This window comes from Jaculus jaculus, chromosome 8 (assembly GCF_020740685.1).
Source record: "Jaculus jaculus isolate mJacJac1 chromosome 8, mJacJac1.mat.Y.cur, whole genome shotgun sequence".
Classification (NCBI taxonomy): domain Eukaryota; kingdom Metazoa; phylum Chordata; class Mammalia; order Rodentia; family Dipodidae; genus Jaculus; species Jaculus jaculus.
The window spans coordinates 113,208,000-113,228,280 of NC_059109.1; the positions used below are offsets into that span (position 1 = coordinate 113,208,000).

Here is a 20,281-nt window from a genome sequence, read left to right on the forward strand (position 1 = left end):
AGATGGCTTAGTGGTTAAGGCACTTGCAGGTCCCACATAAGCCAGAGACCCATGTGCTCAAGGTCACACACACCAAGATAGCACATTCATCTGGAGTTTGACAGCAGAAGCTGCTAACTCTCTCATGCTCATTTTAAAAAAAGTTGCTGGGCGTGGTGGTGCACACCTTTAATCCCAGCACTTGTGAGGCAGAGGATCGCCCTGAGTTCAAAGACACCCTGAGACTACATAGTGAATTCCAGGTCAGCCTGGGCCAGAGTGAGCCCCTACCTTGGAAAACCAAAAAAGTTACACAGGAATATAATAAATGATCACTTAGGCAAATTGAATCATGCTCAATTTCCCGCTCTTTTTTTGAGTGGTTCAAATCATGAGGCCTCTTGTGTGATTTTCAGGAAAGCCGCCTCACAAGTCTTTTCCCCAAGTGCTAGGACTAATGTGGGAGCCACCGTCCGGCTGAGTCTCCCCTCTATAAAAGCCCAACAATCTGAGTCTGCTCTAGGACCCATGTAAAGCCAAATGCCCAAAGTAGCTCATGTGTCTGGAGTTTTTTTGCAGTGGTTAGAGGCCCTCGGGCATCCATTCTTTCTCTTTCTCTCCTTTGCTTACAAATAATTTTTTTTAAGATTGGGAAAATAGCTGGGCAAGGTGGTGCACACCTTTAATCCACACTCAGGAGGCAGAGGAAGGAGGTTTGCTCTGAGTTCAAGGCCAGCCTGAGACTACATAGTGAATTCCAGGTCAGCCTGAGCTAGAGCAAACCCTACTTCAAGAAACAAAAGCAGCTGGGCATGGTGTTGCATGCCTTAATCCTAGCACCCAGGAGGCAAAGGGAGGAGGATCATCATGAGTTCAAGGCCACCCTGAGACTACATGGTGAATTCCAGATCAGCCTACCCCCCAAAAAAAGGACAAAAAAAAATTAATGGTGGGAATATAAATAATATATATACATATATATAATAAAAGTCAAAAATTCTTTAGGCACCAAATATTTTATTCATCTACCTTCCTGCATTCCAAACATCACATGAACAAATTAATCATTACAAAGTGATGGCAGATCTTTGTCCATTCGTTTCTCTGGCCCCTCTTAACCTCTGGCTGTCAATTAATTCTGTTATCATTTCTTGGTTATCCCTTAACATTCTAGTCTAACCGCTGTGTTCTGAGGTTTAAGAAAAGGCTTAGTGCTAAATAAGGCAAGCTCTCGGGACCATCCAAATTCCATCAGTTCTCTGCCTTTTGAAAGAACACCTCATGTCTTAGAGACTGAGAAACAGTCAATCTGTAAGACTACAAATGGATCTAAAAACCAAGAGAGGAGCTGGATGGTAAGTGCACGGGCCTGTGACCACCCCTTCCAAGGTTCCTGAGCCCATGGTCCCCCTGTGGATGGCTCTTTTGTACCACCACCTTCACTGAAGCCTCTCACTTCCCCTCAACATATCTGGACCCATGAGGGTTAATAAATACAGGCCAAAGACTAAGTGACCAGCCCAGAGTCTCAATGGGGGACACTGACAAAGCAACTGCAAAGTTGGTGCCATTTGCTCTTGAGGCAAAGGGGTGGAGTCTGGACCAGGATGGCAGCTGGAAGGAGAGGGGCAGTCACAGCTCTAGTAGCGGTAGTGATCAGGCTTGAAGGGGCCATCACGGGACATGCCCAGGTACTGGGCCTGCTTCTCCGTCAGCTTGGTCAACTTCACATTCAGCTTGCCCAGGTGGGCTTCAGCCACTGCCTCATCCAGCTGGGGAGAAACAAGGGAAAATTGGAATCAGCGCCATGCTCTGGGACCCTAACGTGCATCCAGCACCAACAGAGAAGCTGCTCTATTAAGGTGCTGGTGTGTACATTACCCTCATTGCACCTCATTCTATTCTCAAGCAAGCCTCGGTGGGTGTGTTGTCTCAGCTGCCCAGCTCCCCATTCTTTTTTTTTTGGTTTTTTGAGGTAGGGTCTCACTCTGGTCCAGGCTGACCTGAAATTAACTCTGTCATCTCAGGGTGGCCTTGAACTCATGGCAATCCTCCTACCTCTGCCTCCCGAGTGCTGGGATTAAAGGCGTGCGCCACCACGCCCGGCTGTGCAGCTCCCCATTCTTGAGGGAATCATATCATATTCTCCCAGACAAATAGCCCTGCTAGGTTCACCAATTACGCTCCAACTAAAGCAGTTAACCAAAATGCTTCTTTGGAAGTGGTCTAGGGCCCAGGCAGGGACCCTCAGATTCCCTACATAATAAGGAAAGATAGCCTTGGTTCACTGTTAGCAAGTCTGACAAGTAAACAATATATATCTAATAAAAAATACCATCCTCCCCTTTACAAATAAAGAAATCACGGCTCAGAAAAGTAGAATGAACAGCTGTAGTTGTGACCAAGTGGTTAAGGCGATGGACTAGAATCATAGAATGAGGCAGGTGTGGTGACTCACGCCTATAATCTCATCACTTGAGAGGCTAAGGCAGGATTGCAGTGAGCTGAAGGTTAAGATAAGATACACAGTGAACCCCAAGCTATTCTGAGAACCTGTCATGCAAAAAAGAGTGGTAACTGGGCATGGTGGTGCATGCCTTTAACTCCAACACTTGGGAGGTGGAGGTAGAAGGATTGCTGTGAGTTCAAGGGCAGCCTGAGACTAAATAAATATTGAATTCCAGGTCAGCCTGGACTAGTGTGAGACCCTACCACGAAAAACAAAACAAAACAAAAAAATTAAAAAGGGGGAAAGATTAGGCTAAGGCCACACAGCTGGCTAATGACAAAGTCAAGGTCTATCCCCTAAATATGTCTCAAAGCATGAAGTAATGATCCTCCAGGGCAGATTGGAAGAGATCAAGTTGGACAAGGAAACCTCTACTTCAGATCAGATGAGCTGAACAGGCTACTGGACTGCACTTAGAGAAGGCTCTTCCTTTCTTCTGGCTCTGGGTGGGGCCCCCTTCTACCTTTAGGGCCCTAAGTTCTGCCACATGATGGCATGATGCTTAACTGTAGCCCAGCCCACAAAGCTTCACCAACAGCTCTCAGAAGTGGAAGATCAGGCTTAGCCTTATGTTGTACAGATGGAGAAACTAGAGCCTAGACAAAGTATAGTGGGCTCAGGCTAGGTGCAGGTAAAGGCAGGGTGAAGGCCTCCTAGTCCCACAGCATACTGAACCATCCCTGTGTGCGGCCTGGCAGTGTGACATATGGTTAGCAGCCTGGTTAGACAGCATGTGTTCTCAATGCTTAGTAGCTCCAACGGCCAATGGAGCTGGGCTCTGGGGTGGCAACAACTAAGTGACAGACACCCCTTTACCCAAAGTAAGTGCTGTTCAGCTTTTCAATTCCCCCACCCTGCTTCATCATTTACCTATCCAGTCCCTGTACACATGGGAGTCTGTGACCCTGATTTAAGGAGATCCTCATAATCCTTAAGGACGTACTACTGCTCATGAGGAAATGAAGAGAGAGTTTGGGGGGTCACATAGTCTCTAAGTGGGGAGGCTGAGATGCAAACCAATGCCCATGCTCTTCTCACTGCCTAGTCCTACCACTCTGGGCGTGTTCCAGGAAATCACCGTCCTCCCATTCCCTCTTCTGCCAATGTGGAGAAACTCTGTGAGGACCTCTAGGAGGGCGGAAGGACAAGTACTTCATGAGCCCCACCAAGCCTGCATGGAGAGTCCTGAGGCAGAGTCAAGAGCTTACCTTCTTGGGCAGGAAGTGAACTCCAACAGAGTATTTGTCTGGGTGGGTCCACAGCTCAATCTGTGCCATCACCTGGTTGGTGAAGGAGTTGCTCATCACGAAGCTCGGGTGGCCCATGGCACAACCCAGGTTGACCAGCCGGCCCTCAGCCAGAAGGATGATGCGGTGCCCATTCTTTAGTCTGTAGCGGTCCACCTGAAAGTCCCCAGGGCAGCAGTGAGGGCAGGTGGGGCACTGCCCAGTCTATACTTGCCTCCCACCCTGCCCACAAGGGGCTTGGGATGACCCGGAATAACCTCTTCATAGAGCTAGCACACACAATAAAAAGCCAATTACCTCACATATTTCCTGTAAGAATTTAAAGAACTCCCCCCTGTAAAGCACTCAACACACACTAGGTATTCAATACATAGCAGCCAGCATTGTTACTATTATTGACACATATCCTGTACTGAGTCCATTACATATATGTCACATATAATCCTAAAATGCCTATGACTTAAGTAGTGTGTTCACCCCATCTCACAAACAAGTTCACAGAGTTCAGTCACTCTTCCAGAGAGCCACACACTAAGTAGCTGCAATCTAAGCCTGGAAGATCTAAAAACAAATTCCATGCTCTCAATCACCATTACAAATTTGAATGCCGAAGCTGAGAACGGGGCTCAGTGAAGGACCATGCTTCCCTAGCACGTGGGAAGCTATGAGCTCCAGCCCCAGCCCCAGCTCCACAAGGAAAAAGAGCTTGCGTAAACTGAAAGCTCTTGACACACAAAACCCAAATGTCTTCCATAAATGTAACTTTAATAAAGAGGCAATAAAAGAAATAAATATGACCCAAATAAAATTCCACAAACCCAAGCATGGTGGCAAATACCTTTAATCCCAGCACTTGGGAAGCTGAGGTAGGAGGGTCACTGTGAGTTTGAGGTCACACTGAGACTACATAGTAAATTCCAGGTCAGCCTGCACTAGAACGAGACCCTACCTCAAAAAACCAATAAAGAAAAGAAAGAAATAGCCAGGTGTGGTGGCACATGCCGTTAATCCCAGCACTTAGGGAGGCAGAGGTAGGAGGATTGCCATAAATTCAAGGCCACCCTGAGACTACATAGTGAATTGCAGGTCAGCCTGGAACCTAAAAAAAAAAAAAAAAAGAAAAGAAAAGAAAAAGAAAACAGGGGCTAGAGAGATGGCTTAGCTGTTAAGGCACTTGCTTACAAAGCCAAAGCCAGGTTCGATTCCCCAGGACCCATGTAAGTCAGATGCACAAGGGGCCACACATATCCGGAGTTCATTTGCAGTGGCTAGGGGCCCTGGCGCGCCCATTCTCTCCCTCAAATATGAACTCCTTTCTCAGTGCCCTGCTACAAAGTTGTCCTTTCTTCAGGCCATCAGTGGCCTGCTTTTCACCGAGCTATTCTAGCTGTAAACCCCGTATCTTTCTCAATTCCTCCCCAGTCCTGACCCCACACCCGTTCAGCCCACACTCCACAGCTAGAGACCACCATCATCCCTGTCAGGCTATGAGAACACACTCCATCTGCCACTGTTTCCAACACTTCACACAGAGGAATAAATGCTCTTTCTGAAGCAGCCAGCACCGCCACATTTGGCTTCCCTGCCTAATACCTTCACGACTCCAGCTGCCCTCAGGATCAAGGCAAGCTCTGCAACCAGGATTTTTACCGTGCATCCCACGTCTAGGTTCCACCGACTTCAGTAGCGGGCTGCCCATACGCAGGCGCTTCCTCAGCCCTCCACCGCTCACCCTGCTGTCAGGCCCGGGGCTTCTCACCTGCGGCTTGATGTTCACCTTCTCCACAGCGTTCTCATCGAGCCACTTTACGTCAATCTCCACGTCAAAGTGTCCAATGTTGCACACGATGGCATCATCTTTCATCTGTTCAAAGTGCCTATGAGCGAGTCCAAACCCATGAGAGACCATCAGAACAGTCCCAAGCCTGTCCCCGCCCTTCATTTGCTACGACGCCCACCTGAAACCTACCGGCCAAGGATGATATCAACACAGCCCGTGGTGGTGACAAAGATGTTTCCCTCCTTACAGGCCTCATCCATGGTGGTCACCTCATAGCCTGTACGGACAGTGACCGTGGGTTATCTAGGGTTGCCTCAGGCCCCAGTGGCTGACAAGCCAACCCTCACCCTAGCGTACCCTCCATGGCAGCCTGCAGTGCATTGATGGGGTCAATCTCGGTGATGATGACTCGGGCCCCAAAACCCCTCAGGGCCTGGGCACAGCCCTTGCCCACGTCTCCATAGCCTGCTACCACTGCCACCTTGCCCGCAATCATCACGTCTGTGGCCCGTTTGATGCCATCTATGAGTGACTCCCGGCAGCCATAGAGGTTGTCAAACTTGCTCTGAAAGGAGAAGGGGCAACGGGACGATGGGGGCAGACAAGGCCCTGGGGCCAGGCCCCAGAATGTCCCACAGCATTCCAGCCTGGGCGGATCCCCCTTCTGGGACCCCTCCCCATATGTCCTCACGCTGACCAGCTCAAAGGCCTTCTCCCTATTTGTTCTCCACCAGTCCAGAAAACACCCTGGGGATCAACAACCAGGGAAGGTGGCTGGGTCACTGAATTTAAAGCTCCTGACAATCAAAGCCACAATGGTCCCAAAGCACAGCTATGGCTCACTTTACTGTACTCACTACCATCAATCTCCTGCCCCTGTGCCCCCCAGAAGATGTGCCAAGCCCATAGCTTTCTGAATATATCCTATTCTCTCTCTCTCTCTCTTTCTGTTTGGTTTTTCAAGGTAAGGTCTCACTCTAGCCCAGGATGACCTGGAATTCACTATATAGTCTCAGGGTGACCTTGAACTCACGGTGATCCTCGTACCTCTGCCTCCTGAGTGCTGGGATTAACGGCGTGTGCCACCACACCTGGCTAATATCCTACTCTTAAGCTGCACTGCGAGCCAACAGCTAGAGCTGACACCACTCCGAGGGCTCACCTTGGTGACAGAATCGTTGACGTTGATAGCAGGCACCTTCAGTACCCCGTTGGCCATCATCTTGTACAGGTTGTGGACCCCTGTCGTGGTCTCCTCAGAGATGCCTCGGATGCCTGAGTGACAGGCAGGGTGAGTGTTGGGGCCACATCCAGCGTCCTTCTCATCACTCCCTCCCTAATGCCATCCCTCCTTCTGGGTTCCCATTTCTGGAACTGATGGCACCCCCAAGCACCCAGGCCAGCAGAAGGTGGTATCACCTGCCACCATCACCAAGCCTAAAGATCCCACTTCCCAACACCGTCCAGCTTCTCCATTTCTGCTGCTACTGCCCTACTCCCTGACCCCGTATTTCTCACCCAGGTTACCGTCTTTCATGTGGCAAACAGCAGCCATCGTTAGAATGTATACTTTCAGAGAAACCTAGTCCAGAACTTCTGGTTACTTCTCTTGGCACATTTAGGCCACATCTGGCCTTTACTATAGCTCCCTTCATTCCTGACAGCCATGCTGCTTTCCTATTACCTGCTTCGGGGTGTCTGCACTATCCATAGCCCACTTCTAGACAACTCTCCTCCCCACCAGGCTTTCAATGAAGCTGGCTCCTCTGCAGCTGTTCGCAGGCCCGGTCCTACGTTGGCCTCCCCCAGCCACCCTAGCCTCACATCGTCACAAGTCAGCAGGCCAGACCCAGAAAGCCTCGGGAACCCCTTATCCTCGAGCACCACACAGACGCAGGGAGCTCTGCAGGCCTTCCGCCTCACGTGAAGGAGCACCAGCAGGCCCCATCCAGGCCACCAGCACCTAACCCAGTCTACTTGCTCCACTGTGCTCACCTGACAGAAGCTGAGGATACTTGGTGTGGATGAGGTTAGTGAGGTCACCACCATCATCCAGAATCATGTTGAGGGGGCCATCCTTAAAGTACAGTGTCTGCTCAATGCACCACAGGTACTCCTCATCCGTCTCACCCTTCCAGGCATACACTGGAGAGAAAGAATGGGGGGGGGGCAATGAGGGCCTCGTCTCCCCCACCTCCAGAGAACTTGGCAGATCCTTTCTAATTCCCACCTCTAGAGACATAGCCAGCCCTTCCAAGAATAAAGCAGTGAAAACCGCAGCACAATTGAGAACCAGAAAGATCTCAAATCCTGGTGCGGAACTTACCAGGTATAACCTTGAACAATTCATTTCACCTCTCTCAGTCTTGATTCCCTCTTATGTAAATAAATGGTCTCACAATAGTATGATTTGAATGAAACACCAGCTAAGAACAAGCCTAGATACACAGATCTAGTAATAATGATTTTCTTTTTTGGGGGGGGGGGTGTTGAGGGGTCTTGCTTTAAGCCCAGGTTGACCTGGAACTCACTCTGTAGTCCCAGGCTGGCCTTGAGCTCTCAACAATCCCCCTGTCTCTGCCTTTCGAGTGCTGGGATTAAAGGTGTGTGCCACCATGCCTGGCATGATTTCCTGTCATATCCCCTCCTGCCTAGGCTCCCAGGAGGACAGCAACCGCCTGTATCAGACCTCCCACTCACAGCAGGAGTTCCTCCTCCTCAGTGGATCATCCCACCCGATCCAGGGTTCTGTGGTGGGTAGTTCCTGGTGATGTCTGGCAAAAGTTTATGAATAGCAACTACTATGGATGAAGCTTTTGTCTATTTTAGACACTTCTGTGAGTACTTCAGGCTACTTTTCATTTTCCTCATGGAAACTTTGTGAGGCAGGTGTTATCAGTATGTACAGAAACCTCAAGAGCTATTAAGATATGTCACCTAGCATGACATTCCAGAGTTGGCACCAGAACCAAAGGCTACTGACTGCCAGCTGGTGCTCCTCCCATCGTGTGGTATGACTGGGCACAGATGTATAACTCACAGGAACCTCCTGTGAGCAAAGGACATGGGCCAAACAGAGTCAGCTGCCCCCTCCACTGGAGAAGATAATGGTCTAGGAAAGAGTCTCCTCCAAAAGAGGACAGAGTCCAGCCTAGGGGAGAAGTGGGGGACATGCCCATTCAGCCTTGGGCGGGCTGTGGAGGAGCCACTCTACCTATGCCGATTAGAAGGAACCTCGAATGTCCTGTTCAATCACCACCATACTGAATAACTCCCTCCCTCAGCCCGCGCAGACATGCACCCTTCTCCAGCACTACAAGAGAAAGCTCTCCCTCTGTAGCTTTGGTATTCCCCCAGCGCCCTTGACTACCAATCCTCGGTCAGTGGACTTCGGGGAATCTTGTTCTGCCTTATCCTCCACAGTTCTTAGAAAATGACCCACATCCTTCCTTTAATCAACTTTACCCTCCTCTACATTATGCATCTCCCAATCATAAGATGCTGCCCTTCCTTGGTCATGTGGTTTAAGATGAGTCAGTAAAGTTCATGTCTTTAATCCCAGCACTTGGGAGGCAGCGGTAGGAGGATACCCGTGAGTTTGAGGCCAGCCTGGGACTACAGAGTGAGTTCCAGGTCAGCCTGGGCTAGAGGGAAACCTTACCTCAAAAAACAAAACAAAACAACATCAACAACAAAAGATGAGTCAATAAGCATCTTCCATAGCATTTTAGATGAAGGGACAAAGTAGCTCTTCCCTGAGTACCTGGACCAAATAAAGTCTTCCAGCCAACATACAGAAGCTTGTCACTATGGCAGTCAGTGACACCAACAAGGAAAAGCAGACCCTCTTCATTCATTCCCACATGACGCACAAAGAAAGCGGGCTCACCTGGAATGCCGGCCTTGGCAATGGCGGCTGCTGCATGGTCCTGTGTAGAGAAGATGTTGCAGCTGGACCACCGTACCTAAGAAAGGCCAAGAAAACAAGACTGTTGGTCACTGGCGGCTAGAAAGCACCAGGGTCATGAACAGAAAGAGAAAAGGCCCTGCCGCCAAGAGTAAAAGGCTGGGCATTCAGGAGGAGGGCACAGAAGCTATAGCAGTGAAAAGAGACCAAAGTTTCTTCATTTTGCATGTGTGCACGCACAAGTGTATGTGTGTACATACATGTTATGTGGTATGGTGTGTGAGCATATGTGCACAGATGCATGCACAGAGGCCAGAGGAGGACTTCAGGTACACTCTATTGCACACTGTCTCCACACAGAGCAGCTGCATTTTTTTTTTAATTTTTTTTTTTTTTTTTTTTTTGAGAGCGACAGACACAGAGAGAAAGATAGAGGGAGAGAGAGAGAGAGAATGGGCGCGCCAGGGCTTCCAGCCTCTGCAAACGAACTCCAGACGTGTGCACCCCCTTGTGCATCTGGCTAACGTGGGACCTGGGGAACCGAGCCTCGAACTGGGGTCCTTAGGCTTCACAGGCAAGCGCTTAACCGCTAAGCCATCTCACCAGCCCAGCAGCTGCATTTTTTTGAGACAGCATGCTCCAACAGTTCTCAGCTCGAGGCCTTCACAGCCTGGCGTTCAGATGTGTGTGGCCATGCTTGCTTTTTCGTTTGTTTTTCTGAGGTAGGAACTCACTCTAGCCCAGGCTGGCCTCAAATTCACAACAATCCTCCTACATTGGCCTCCCAAGTGCTGGGGATTAAAAGTGTGTGCCACCACGCCCAGCTCTTCCTGCTTTTTATGGGGGGCTCTAGGAATTCAAACTCAAGTGGCCTCAGACCCTCCCATATTTTCATGCCCAAGTGGCATGGTCTTTTAACCACTGAGCCATCTCTCTAGCCCCACCATTCAGGTTTTTAAACAAACCACTCTTGGGCTGGAGAGATGGTTTAGCAGTTCAGGCGTTTGCCAACAAAGCCAAAGGCCCAGGTTCGGTTCCCCAGGACCTACATAAGCCAGATGCACAAGGTGGCACATGCATCTGGAGTTTGTCTGCAGTGGCTGGAGGCCCTGGCATGCCTGTTCTCTCTCTTAAATAAATAACTAAATAATATTTTAAAAAATAAAAATAAGCCGGGCGTGGTGGCGCACGCCTTTAATCCCAGCACTCGGGAGGCAGAGGTAGGAGGATCGCCGTGAGTTCAAGGCCACCCTGAGACTACAGAGTTAATTCCAGGTCAGCCTGGACCAGAGTGAGACCCTACCTTGAAAAACCAAAAAAATAAAAAATAAAATAAATAAATAAAATAAAAATAAGAAAGAACTAGAAAGATAGCTTAGCAGTTAAGGCACTTGCCTGAGAAGCCTAAGGGCCCCGGTTCTATTCCCTAGTACCCATGTAAGCCAGATGCACATGGGGGTGCATGCATCTGGATTTCATTTGCAGTGGCTAGAGGCCCTGGTGCACCCATTCTCTCCCTCTCTCTAATAAATAAATAAATTAAAAAAATTTTAAGCCAGGCATAGTGGCGTACACTTTAATCCCAGCACTTGGGAGGCAAAGGCAGGAGGATTGCTGTGAGTTCAAGGCCAGCCTCAGACTACATAGTAGATTCCAGGTCAGCCTGGGCTAGAGTGAGACCCTAACTTGAAAACTAAAACTTGAAAACAAAAAAGCTATCTTCCAGGCTGGAGAGATGGCTTAGCCTTTAAGGCATTTGCCTGCAAACCCAAAGGACCCAGGTTCAACTCCCCAGGACCCATGTAAGCCAGATGCACAAGGTGGCACTTGCATCTGGAGTTTGTGTGCAGTGGCTGGAGGCCCTGAACGCCCATTCTCTAGCTGCCTCTTTCTCCTTCTCTCCTGACCCCTCTCTCAAAAAAAAAAAAAAAAAAAAGCAATCTTCCGAAGCAAGGAGACAGCATTTAAAACAACATCTGCACTGGGAAATGGAGAGCGAACCCGTGTGACAGGGACAAGAGGCCCTGCTAGCAGGAGGTCTCCCCACCCACCCCACCACTGTCTACTTCCCTGGCAGACTGCAGAGGGCACAGGACTTGCCAGAGTCACACAGCTGTGAGCCTCACCTCCGCGCCCAGGGCAACGAGCGTCTCAATGAGGACAGCAGTCTCCACGGTCATGTGCAGGCAGCCCGCGATGCGGGCACCTTTCAGCGGCTTGGAGGCCGAGTACAGCTCGCGCATGCGCATCAAGCCTGGCATCTCATTCTCTGCGATGTTCAAGGCCTTTCGTCCCCAGTCGGCCAGGCCGATGTCCGCTGCAGGAACAAGATGGGGAGAGTGCCCTGAGCCACTCCTGAACACCAGCAAGCAGAGTCACTGTGCACTGATCTGATCCAAGTGTGGACTCAAAGCCCTTGGGCTGGGCATTCTGTCACTCTTTCATTATGTGTATGTAGAAACCGGGCAGTCTAAAAAGGCAACTCAGGGGCTGGGAAGACGAGCCAGTGGCCGTACAAGCACGAGCACCTGAATGAAGACTCCCCAGCACACACATGAAGCCTGGTGTGCAGTGTGTGCCGGTAATCCCAGGACTGGCAGGTGGCAACAGGAAAATCCCTGGGCCTGGCTGACTAGCTAGTCTAGTGTAAAGGGTGAGCCCCAGCTTCAGTGAGAGAGTCTGTCTCCAAGGAAGGACAGAAGAAAGGAAGGGGGGGGGGGAGAAAGAAGTAAGGAAGAAAGGAAGAGAGGGAGGGAAGAAAAGAAGGAAGGAAGGAAGGAAGGAAGGAAGGAAGGAAGGAAGGAAGGAAGGAAGGAAGGAAGGGAGGAGACAATGACAAAGGTGAAGCAAAATTCAAAAAGATACCACCTCATGTTAGTCTCTGGTCTCCACACACACCTATATACACATGTACACACTCCCTCTTCCACTCCTCCCCCATCCAAAAAAAACCAAAAATCTATAAATGGCTGGAGGGATGGCCTAGCCGTTAAGGCACTTGCCTGTTAAGCCAAAGGACCCAGGTTCGGTTCCCCAGACCCCACATAAGCCAGATGCACAAGGTGGCACATGCATCTGGAGTTCATTTGCAGTGGATGGAGGCCCTGGCATGCCCATTCTCTCTCTCTCTCTCTCAAATAAATAAAAATTAAATTAAATTTTAAAAAACTATAAATGGGGCTGGAGAGATTGCTCAGCAGTTAAGGTGCTTGCCTGCAAAGCCTAAGAACCCAAGTTTGATTCCCCAGTACCCACATGATGCTAGATGTAAGAGATGGCACGTGCATCTGGAGTTTGTTTGCAGTGGCTAGAGGCCCTGTTGTGCCCGTTCTCTTTCTATCCACTTTTTTCTCTATCTCTTTCAGATAAGTAAATAAAATTAAAAAAAAAAAACATAAATAGGGCTGGAGAGATGGCTTAGCTGTTAAGGTGCTTGCCTGCATAGCCAAAGGACCCTAGTAAGCCAGATGCACAAGGTGGCACATGCATCTGGAGTTCATTTGCAGTGGCTAGAAGCCCTGGCACGCCCATTTTCTCCCCCCCTCCACTCTGCCTCTTTCCCTCTCTCAAATAAATAAATAAAAATAAAATATTTTTTTTAAATCTATAAATAAAAAACGAAGAGCCAGGCATAGTGGCACACGCCTGTAGTCCCAGCACTCGGGAGGCAGAAGGATTGCTATGACTTTGAGGCCAGTCTGAGACTACATAGTGAATGAATTCCAGGTCAACCTGGGCTAGAGCAAGACCCTACCTCAGAAAAAAAAAAAGAAAGAAAGAAATGGCAGGCTGGCAAGATAGCTCAGTGACTAAAGGCGCCAGCCTGCAAAGGTTACGGACTTGGTTCCATTCCTCAGTACCAAGGTAAAGCCAGATGCACAAAGTGGCATATGTATCTGGAGTTCATTTGTAGAGGCTAGTAACCCTGGCCATTCTCATTCTCTCTCTCTCTCTATCCCCCTGGAAATATATATATATAAAGGAAATTGTCTTCATCCCCTCTCCCCTCCAGTTTTCACATCTGCCCTTCCAGAGGCAGGGAGAAGGCAGAGACATGTGGTCATCAATTTTGCTGTATGGGTCTAGATCCCAAGTCCTGCAGCCATCTGTTGCGGAGCATGCTCACTAGGCTGCTGGTGCTGCAGGAACACGCAAAGGCCTCATGGGCACAAGTGGACAAGATGAAGTGCTCTGTGGAGAAGCTCACTGACTGTGAGCTGGGAGACATCAATAAATGAACCCTAACTAGGCATGTTGGCACACACCTTTAATCCCAGCATTTAGGAGGCAGAGGTAGGAGTTCAAGGCCACCCTGAGACTACATAGTGAAATTTCAGGTCAGCCTGAGCTAGAGTGGGACCCTACCTCAAAAAACCCAAATAAATAAATAAATAAATAAATGAACCCTGTGCATGGCTAACTTGTAGCTCACAAAACAAAAAGGGGGAGGGGCTGATCTCAAAGATGTTTAAAGTACCAACCCCTCACCCCCAAGATCAGAATGGAAGCTACATGAGAATGCTACAGTACCCCCAAATCAGAGTTATCAGAGTTAAATCACATTAGCCAGATGTACATGGAGGCGCACGCGTCTAGAGTTCTTTTACAGTGGCTGGAGGCCCTGGCGCACCCATTCTCTCTCTCTCTCTGCCTCTTTGTCACTCTCAAATAAATAAATAATAAATAAATAATTTTAAAAAAAAACACCAAGCTGGCCGTGGTGGCACACACCTTTAATCCCAGCACTTGGGAGGCAAAGGTAGGAGGATCGCCCAGAGTTCGAGGTCTCCCTGAGACTATACAGTGAATTCCAGGCCAGCCTGAGCTACAGTGAACCCTACCTTGGAAAAAAAAAAAACCACTAGGCACCAGGCATTCTTTTTTATTTTTGGATTTTTCAATATAGGGTCTCACTCTAGCTCAGGCTGACCTGGATGGAATCCACTATGTGGTCTCAGGGCAGCCTCAAACTTATGGCGATCCTCCTACCTCTGCCTCCCAGAGTGCTGGGATTAAAGGTGTGCACCACTACACCTGGCTCAGGCATTCTTTTCTGTTACAACAGATGAGCTGCCCTGGATCCCCTAAATTCTTACCTCCTTCAGGATCTGACCATTCCACTGAAACTGTTCTTCTCCAGGGGTTCAGAATTTAGCCAAATCCCTCAAGTATTTGGGTAACTGAACATCAGGTTAATTACCTGTGTTCATGCTTCCCCTAACAGCGAGGATGCCAGTGTAATAATTCCTTCATTTCCAAAACCCTTTTGTTTCTTGGCTTCTGTGCTTTTCCTCCTACCTTCCTGGCTCCTCTTCATCTTGCAGACTAATGAGAGCCCTCAGGAATCCATTCTCTCTTCTCCAACTTTTGCCAAATGAACTCATCCAATTCATGTGGTTTGGAATACCTTCTCTTAATCTCTGTACAATAATGAATCTCATGAATTTAATTCCAGACCAAACTTCTCCTGGGAACTTGAGAATCACACAATCCAACTGCTGACTCAGCATCTTGATGTGGCCGTTCAGTTATAATGTATCAAGTGTTGAGCCCTCAAGGCTCCTTGGCCACACACTCTCCACTTTCCCATTTTAGGAAGTGATACCACCATCCAACTAGGCACTTCCACCAAAAGCTTGCAAGATTTCTTGATTTCTCATTTTCATTTCTGTCTCCATCTGCAGATCTTTGGCTGAACATCCCAAATACATAAGCAATTCAATCACAACTCACCACTCCACTAAACTGCCGCTTTTCAGTCGCACTGTCCTCGGTTTCCATTCTCCCCCAAAAGCCCAGAAGGAAGGTTTTATGTTTTGTCCCTTTTAAAAATTATTATTATTTTAGAGGGAATAGGCAAGCTAGGGTCCCCAGCCAATGCAAATGAACTCCAGATACCTGTGTCATCTCTTGCATCTCGCTTATGTGGGTCTGGGGGAATGGAACCTGGGTCCTTTGGCTTAACCCCTAAACCATCTCTCCACAGCCTGAAGGGAACCTTTTTGTTGTTGTTATTTTTTCGAGATAGGGTCTCACTCTAGCTCAGGCTGACCTGGAACTCACTATGTAGTCTCAGAGTGGCCTCGAACTCATAGCGATCCTCCTACCACTGCCTCTGGTGGGATTAAAGGTATGCCTACCATGCCCGGCTTTGAAGGGAGCTTTTTAATATAGATAGATTAAAGGCATAGTGGAACATGCCTTTAATCCCAGCATTTGAATTCCAGGTCAGCCTGGGCTAGAGCAAGACAATACCTTGAAAAGCAAAAAAAAAAAAAAATCCTAGCCAGGTGTGGTGGTGCAGGCCTTTGATCCCAGCATTCTGAGGGCTAAGGTAAGAGGATCACTATGAGTTTGAAGTCGGCCTGGACAACAAAGTGAGTTCCAGGTCACCCTGGGCTACAGTAAGACTCTGCTTCAAAAATCCAAACAAGAAAAAAAAATTAAATCCTACCTCCTCATCTGCCCTTCAGACCCTACCCCTATAAGCTTCCCCTGTCTTCACCTTCTTCCCCCCACTATCTGCTCAGCCAAACAGACCTCTCCACTGCAAGGCTTTCACAAAAGCAGTTCTTAGTCTGGAAGGATCTCCCCAGTTACCTGATGTTAACACCAGGTGCTCAAAATAACCTGAAAATGAAAAAGAACCTGGTATATATCTTCCCTGGAAGACCAGAAAACAGACCAGACAAACTCAAACTGAGAGAGCAGAGTCAGGATACTAACTACTCCTCCGGAGGTGGCACACTTAGAGGTTTTAAAGGGGACAGCACTCAAAGGCCAGACTTTTCTTTTGAAAAGAACCCTCTGACACACTCCAAGGCTTAGGGTACTTTGTGGAAGAGGCAGAAAGAATGTAAGAGCCAAAGGAGGGGGACTGCTTACAATACAACTGTCCAGATAGAAACTGGTGTTGGGCTGGAGAAATGGCTTAGCGGTTAAACACTTGCCTGTGAAGCACAAGGCTCAATTCCCCAGGACCCACGTAAGCCAGATGCACAAGGGGGTGCATGCATCCGGAGTTTGTTTGCAGTGGCTAGAGGCCCTGGCACACCCATTCTCCCTCCCTCCCTCCCTCCCTCCCTCCCTCTCCCCCCCCCTCTCTCTCTCTCTCTCTCTCTCTCTCTCTCTCTGTCACTCTCAAATAAATAAAAATAAACCAAAAGAAAAGAAAAGAAACTGGTGTTATCCATGACCTCGCAGTGCCTAGCACTATCTTCACAAGACCTTCATAATAGGAGGAAAAGATGACGATATCAAAATAAAAGACTAATTGAAAGGAGGAGGGTATATACTGGAGAGTAGATTTGTGAAGGGCAAAGTGGGAAGAGGAGAGAATTATCATGGCCTATTGACTATAATTATGGAAGTTGTCAATTAAAAAATGCAAATCAGGGCCGGTGGAATGGCTCAGCGGTTAAGGTACTTGCCTGCAAAGCCTAATGACTCAGATTGGATGCCCCAGGACCCATGTAAAGACAGATGCAGAGGTGGTGCATGCATCAGAAGTTTGCAGCAGCTGGAGGCCCTGGTGCACCCATTCTCTCTATCTGCCTCTTTCTCTCCCATGCAAGTAAATAAATAAAATATTAAAAAATATGAGCTGGATGTGGTGGCGAATGCCTTTAATCCCAGCCCTTCGGAGGCAGAGGTAAGAGGATCGCCTTGAGTTCAACGCCACCCTGAGACTACATAGTGAATTCCAGGTCAGCCTGAGCTAGAGTAAGACCCTACCTCAAAAAAAAAAAAAAAAAAATCTAGATTAACAAAAATGCAAAACAGAGAGAGCTGGGTCTGGTGGCGCATGCCTTTAATTCCAGCACTGGGGAGGCAAAGGTAGGAGGACTTCCATGACTTGGAGGCCACCCTGAGATTACATAGTGAATTTCAGGTCAGCCTGGGCTAGAGTGAGACCTTACCTCGAAAAACCAAATATCTAAAAAATTTAAAAAATGCAAATAAACAAAAAGTACCCCCTGGCAAACTGTGGTGACACATGCTTATAATCACACACTGTGAAGGCCACGGGAGGAAGGGGACTTGAGTTCAAGGCCAACCATGGCTACACAAGCAAAGAAAACACACCCTGTGGGCTACAACCTGATCTACAGAACAAGAGGACAGAAACCACAATGAGGGTGGCAACCATGGAGAAAGAAAAAAAAAGAATAAAACCAACCACCAGTACTATTTATGTTTCATAAATAATACCAGTGCCTGTCTTCCATCTAATGGAATCTTTTTTTATTTTTTATTTATTAATTGTGTGAGAGAGAGAGAATAGGCGTGCACCAGGGCCTCCAGCCACTGCATCTGGCTTGAGGTTTCTGGGGAATTAAACCTGGGTCTTTAGGCTTTGCAGGCAAGTGCTTAACCGTTGAGCCATCTCTCCGGCACCTCTAATGGAATCTTGGAAGTTACTTGAAAAGCTAGTCAGCATGAACTCTGTTGTTTCACTTTGCGTTGATAGGGTCTCCCTATTTTGTCCAGGTTGGCCTGGAACTCAGTGTTAGTACCCAGGCTCACCTCTAAGTAATGATCTTCCTGCTTCAGCTTACCAAATGCTGGGATTACAGCTTTGTCCCACTATGCCCAACCTGAACAGGGTTGCGTTAAAATTTTCATTTGGAGCCAGGTGTGATGTCACACTCCTTTAATCCCAGCACTAGGGAGGCAGAGGTAGGAGGACTGCCATTAGTTTGAGGCCACCCTGAGACTACATAGTGAATTACAGATTAGCCTGGGCTACAGCAAACCCTATCTTGAAAAACAGGAACAAATTAAATTAAATTAAATTTAAAAATTCATTTGGCACCCCCACAATGACTGCTGCTCTCACAATTCATAACACACAAGCCCATGATGCATACCAGCAATCCCACTAAGGAAAGCCCTCAGTACAGTGTGCAGCAGGAAGGGGGGAAAGGATGGTACCAGCACATGATGTATCCATTCAAAGTTTCTACTTAATAATAAAATAAAATAAAGCCAGGCATGGTATCACATGCCTTTAATCCCAGCACTCAAGAGGCAGAGGTAGGAGGACCGCCATGAGTTTGAGGCCACCCTGAGACTACATAGTGAATTCCAGGTCAGCCTAGACTAGATTGAGACTCTACCTCGATAAACAAACAAAAACAAATTGATTTGGTTGTCCCACGTGTGTTCTTGTGCACAGACTGGTGAAAAGGTTGTGCCCAGAGAGCTGGAAGACATGAGTTCAAATCTTAACCTATCGCTTCCTGACTAAAATTGTGGGCAAATAACCTCTGTCCCTCGGAATTCCCATCCGAAAACTAAGATTGCCCCTTCCTTAGAGGACTTTGGAAAAAAGAAAAAATGGGTAGACCTAGAAAAAAGCTATCAAGCCGTTCTCATCCCACTGTAAACGCTCAAACGAACGCGTTTGCTATCAGCCTTCCACCGGTGGGACAACAGCAAGGGGATTTCTAACGAGTCCCAGTGCTCTTCGCGATTCTCTACACGACTGTCCCTGCGGTCCAGATGGGTTATTCCATAGGCTGTAAGTAGCTGGCCGAAAGCCCCGGGTGCTCGCGGACCTGGACGGCGCTCGGGCTGGTTTTCCAGGCCTCTCTCTTCGCGGGCACTTGGGAGCTCCAGGGCTCTCCCCTAGCCTTACACAAGGCCCAGAAAGCGGAGGGGCCCTCGCCAGGATCTACACCTAGCTGGCCAAAAGGCAGGACCTAGACCTCCTCGGACCGATTTCCACAGGAGCCAATCAACCCGAAAATACGCTCTGGGCATCAGCCCTCCCACGCGCTAGCTGAAGAAGCACGCCGGCGGCAAGACCTAGACTCGCAGCCCGCGCGGTGTGAGGGCACGGAGTCGCGGGGCACGCCGGGACTTGTAGTCCGCAGCCCCCTCCCACCGCCAGCTCGCAGCGGAGCGAGGACTCCAGTCCCCAGAAAGCCTGCGCGGCCACGGTGCGCGCGGAGCCTGCGATTCTTACGGGATCCCGGGTCACCCCCCGCCCCCCTCTCCCTGGCCCCCACTCCCGCCAACAGAATAAGCCCCGGGTCGCCACAGACAAGCCCACCGCGAGAGCTGAGCTAGCCATGGCAAGCGGCACATCCCGGAACTCACCGACTTTGTAGGGTAGTTTCTCAGACATGCTGGCGGCGCTTCCGCACGGGGTGACAGACTCCACCGAAGGGGGCCGGGCAGCGCGGGCAGGGAGCTGCGCGTGGCGCCGGCGTCTTTAAGTATCTCCTCATTTGCATATTCATGAGTCCCGCCGGGGTTGAGCCTACGGGGCGGAGCCCAGCGCCCCGTGGAGGGGCGGGGTGGGGTGGGGCGGGGTGGGGCGCTGGACATCGATCCCGGTACAGAAGAACACATATTTCATCCCATGCTCTTTCGACCTCTGGCTCTGGTCTGGAAGGGAGAGGCTTGAGAACGAGCCAAGGACCAGTCGTTCTCTCTACCTCTCTCACTCATCTATCTACTCATCTGCCTCTTTCTCTCTCCAATAAAAAAAAAAAATACATATATGTGTGTGTGTGTGTGTGTGTGTGTATTTTTTAAGGGCTGTTGAGATGGCTTAGCGGTTAAGACATTTGCCTGTGAAGCCAAAGGACCCCAGGTTTGATTGCCCAGTACCCTGTAAGCCAGATGCACAAGATGGTTGCATGTGTCTGGAGCTCGTTTGCAGCGGCTGAAGGCCCTGGCACTCCCATTCACTCTCTCTAAGTATCTATCTACCTGCCTCTTTCTCTCTCCCTCTATCTTTCAAATAAAAATAAAAATAAACTTAAAAAAATTTTAAAGTCCATTCGTTCACCCATTGAGTCCGATGTCAAAACAAAGCAGAATTCGAAATGTCAGCCAATTTATTACCC

The 20,281-nt window shown here is 48.9% G+C and overlaps 1 protein-coding gene across 1 annotated transcript; it reads right to left on the reverse strand.

Moving 5' to 3' along the window:
* Positions 1–976: 976 nt before the first annotated feature.
* Ahcy (adenosylhomocysteinase) lies at positions 977–19,660 on the reverse strand. The gene is made up of 10 exons (XM_045157676.1): positions 19,527–19,660; positions 11,549–11,739; positions 9,405–9,480; positions 7,511–7,660; positions 6,678–6,790; positions 5,873–6,080; positions 5,705–5,792; positions 5,495–5,612; positions 3,697–3,891; positions 977–1,751 (listed from the first exon to the last, which is right to left on the reverse strand). Exons 1-10 carry the CDS (start codon positions 19,552–19,554, stop codon positions 1,620–1,622), a joined length of 1,299 nt encoding a protein of 432 aa, XP_045013611.1. The 5' UTR covers positions 19,555–19,660; the 3' UTR covers positions 977–1,619.
* Positions 19,661–20,281: the final 621 nt, after the last annotated feature.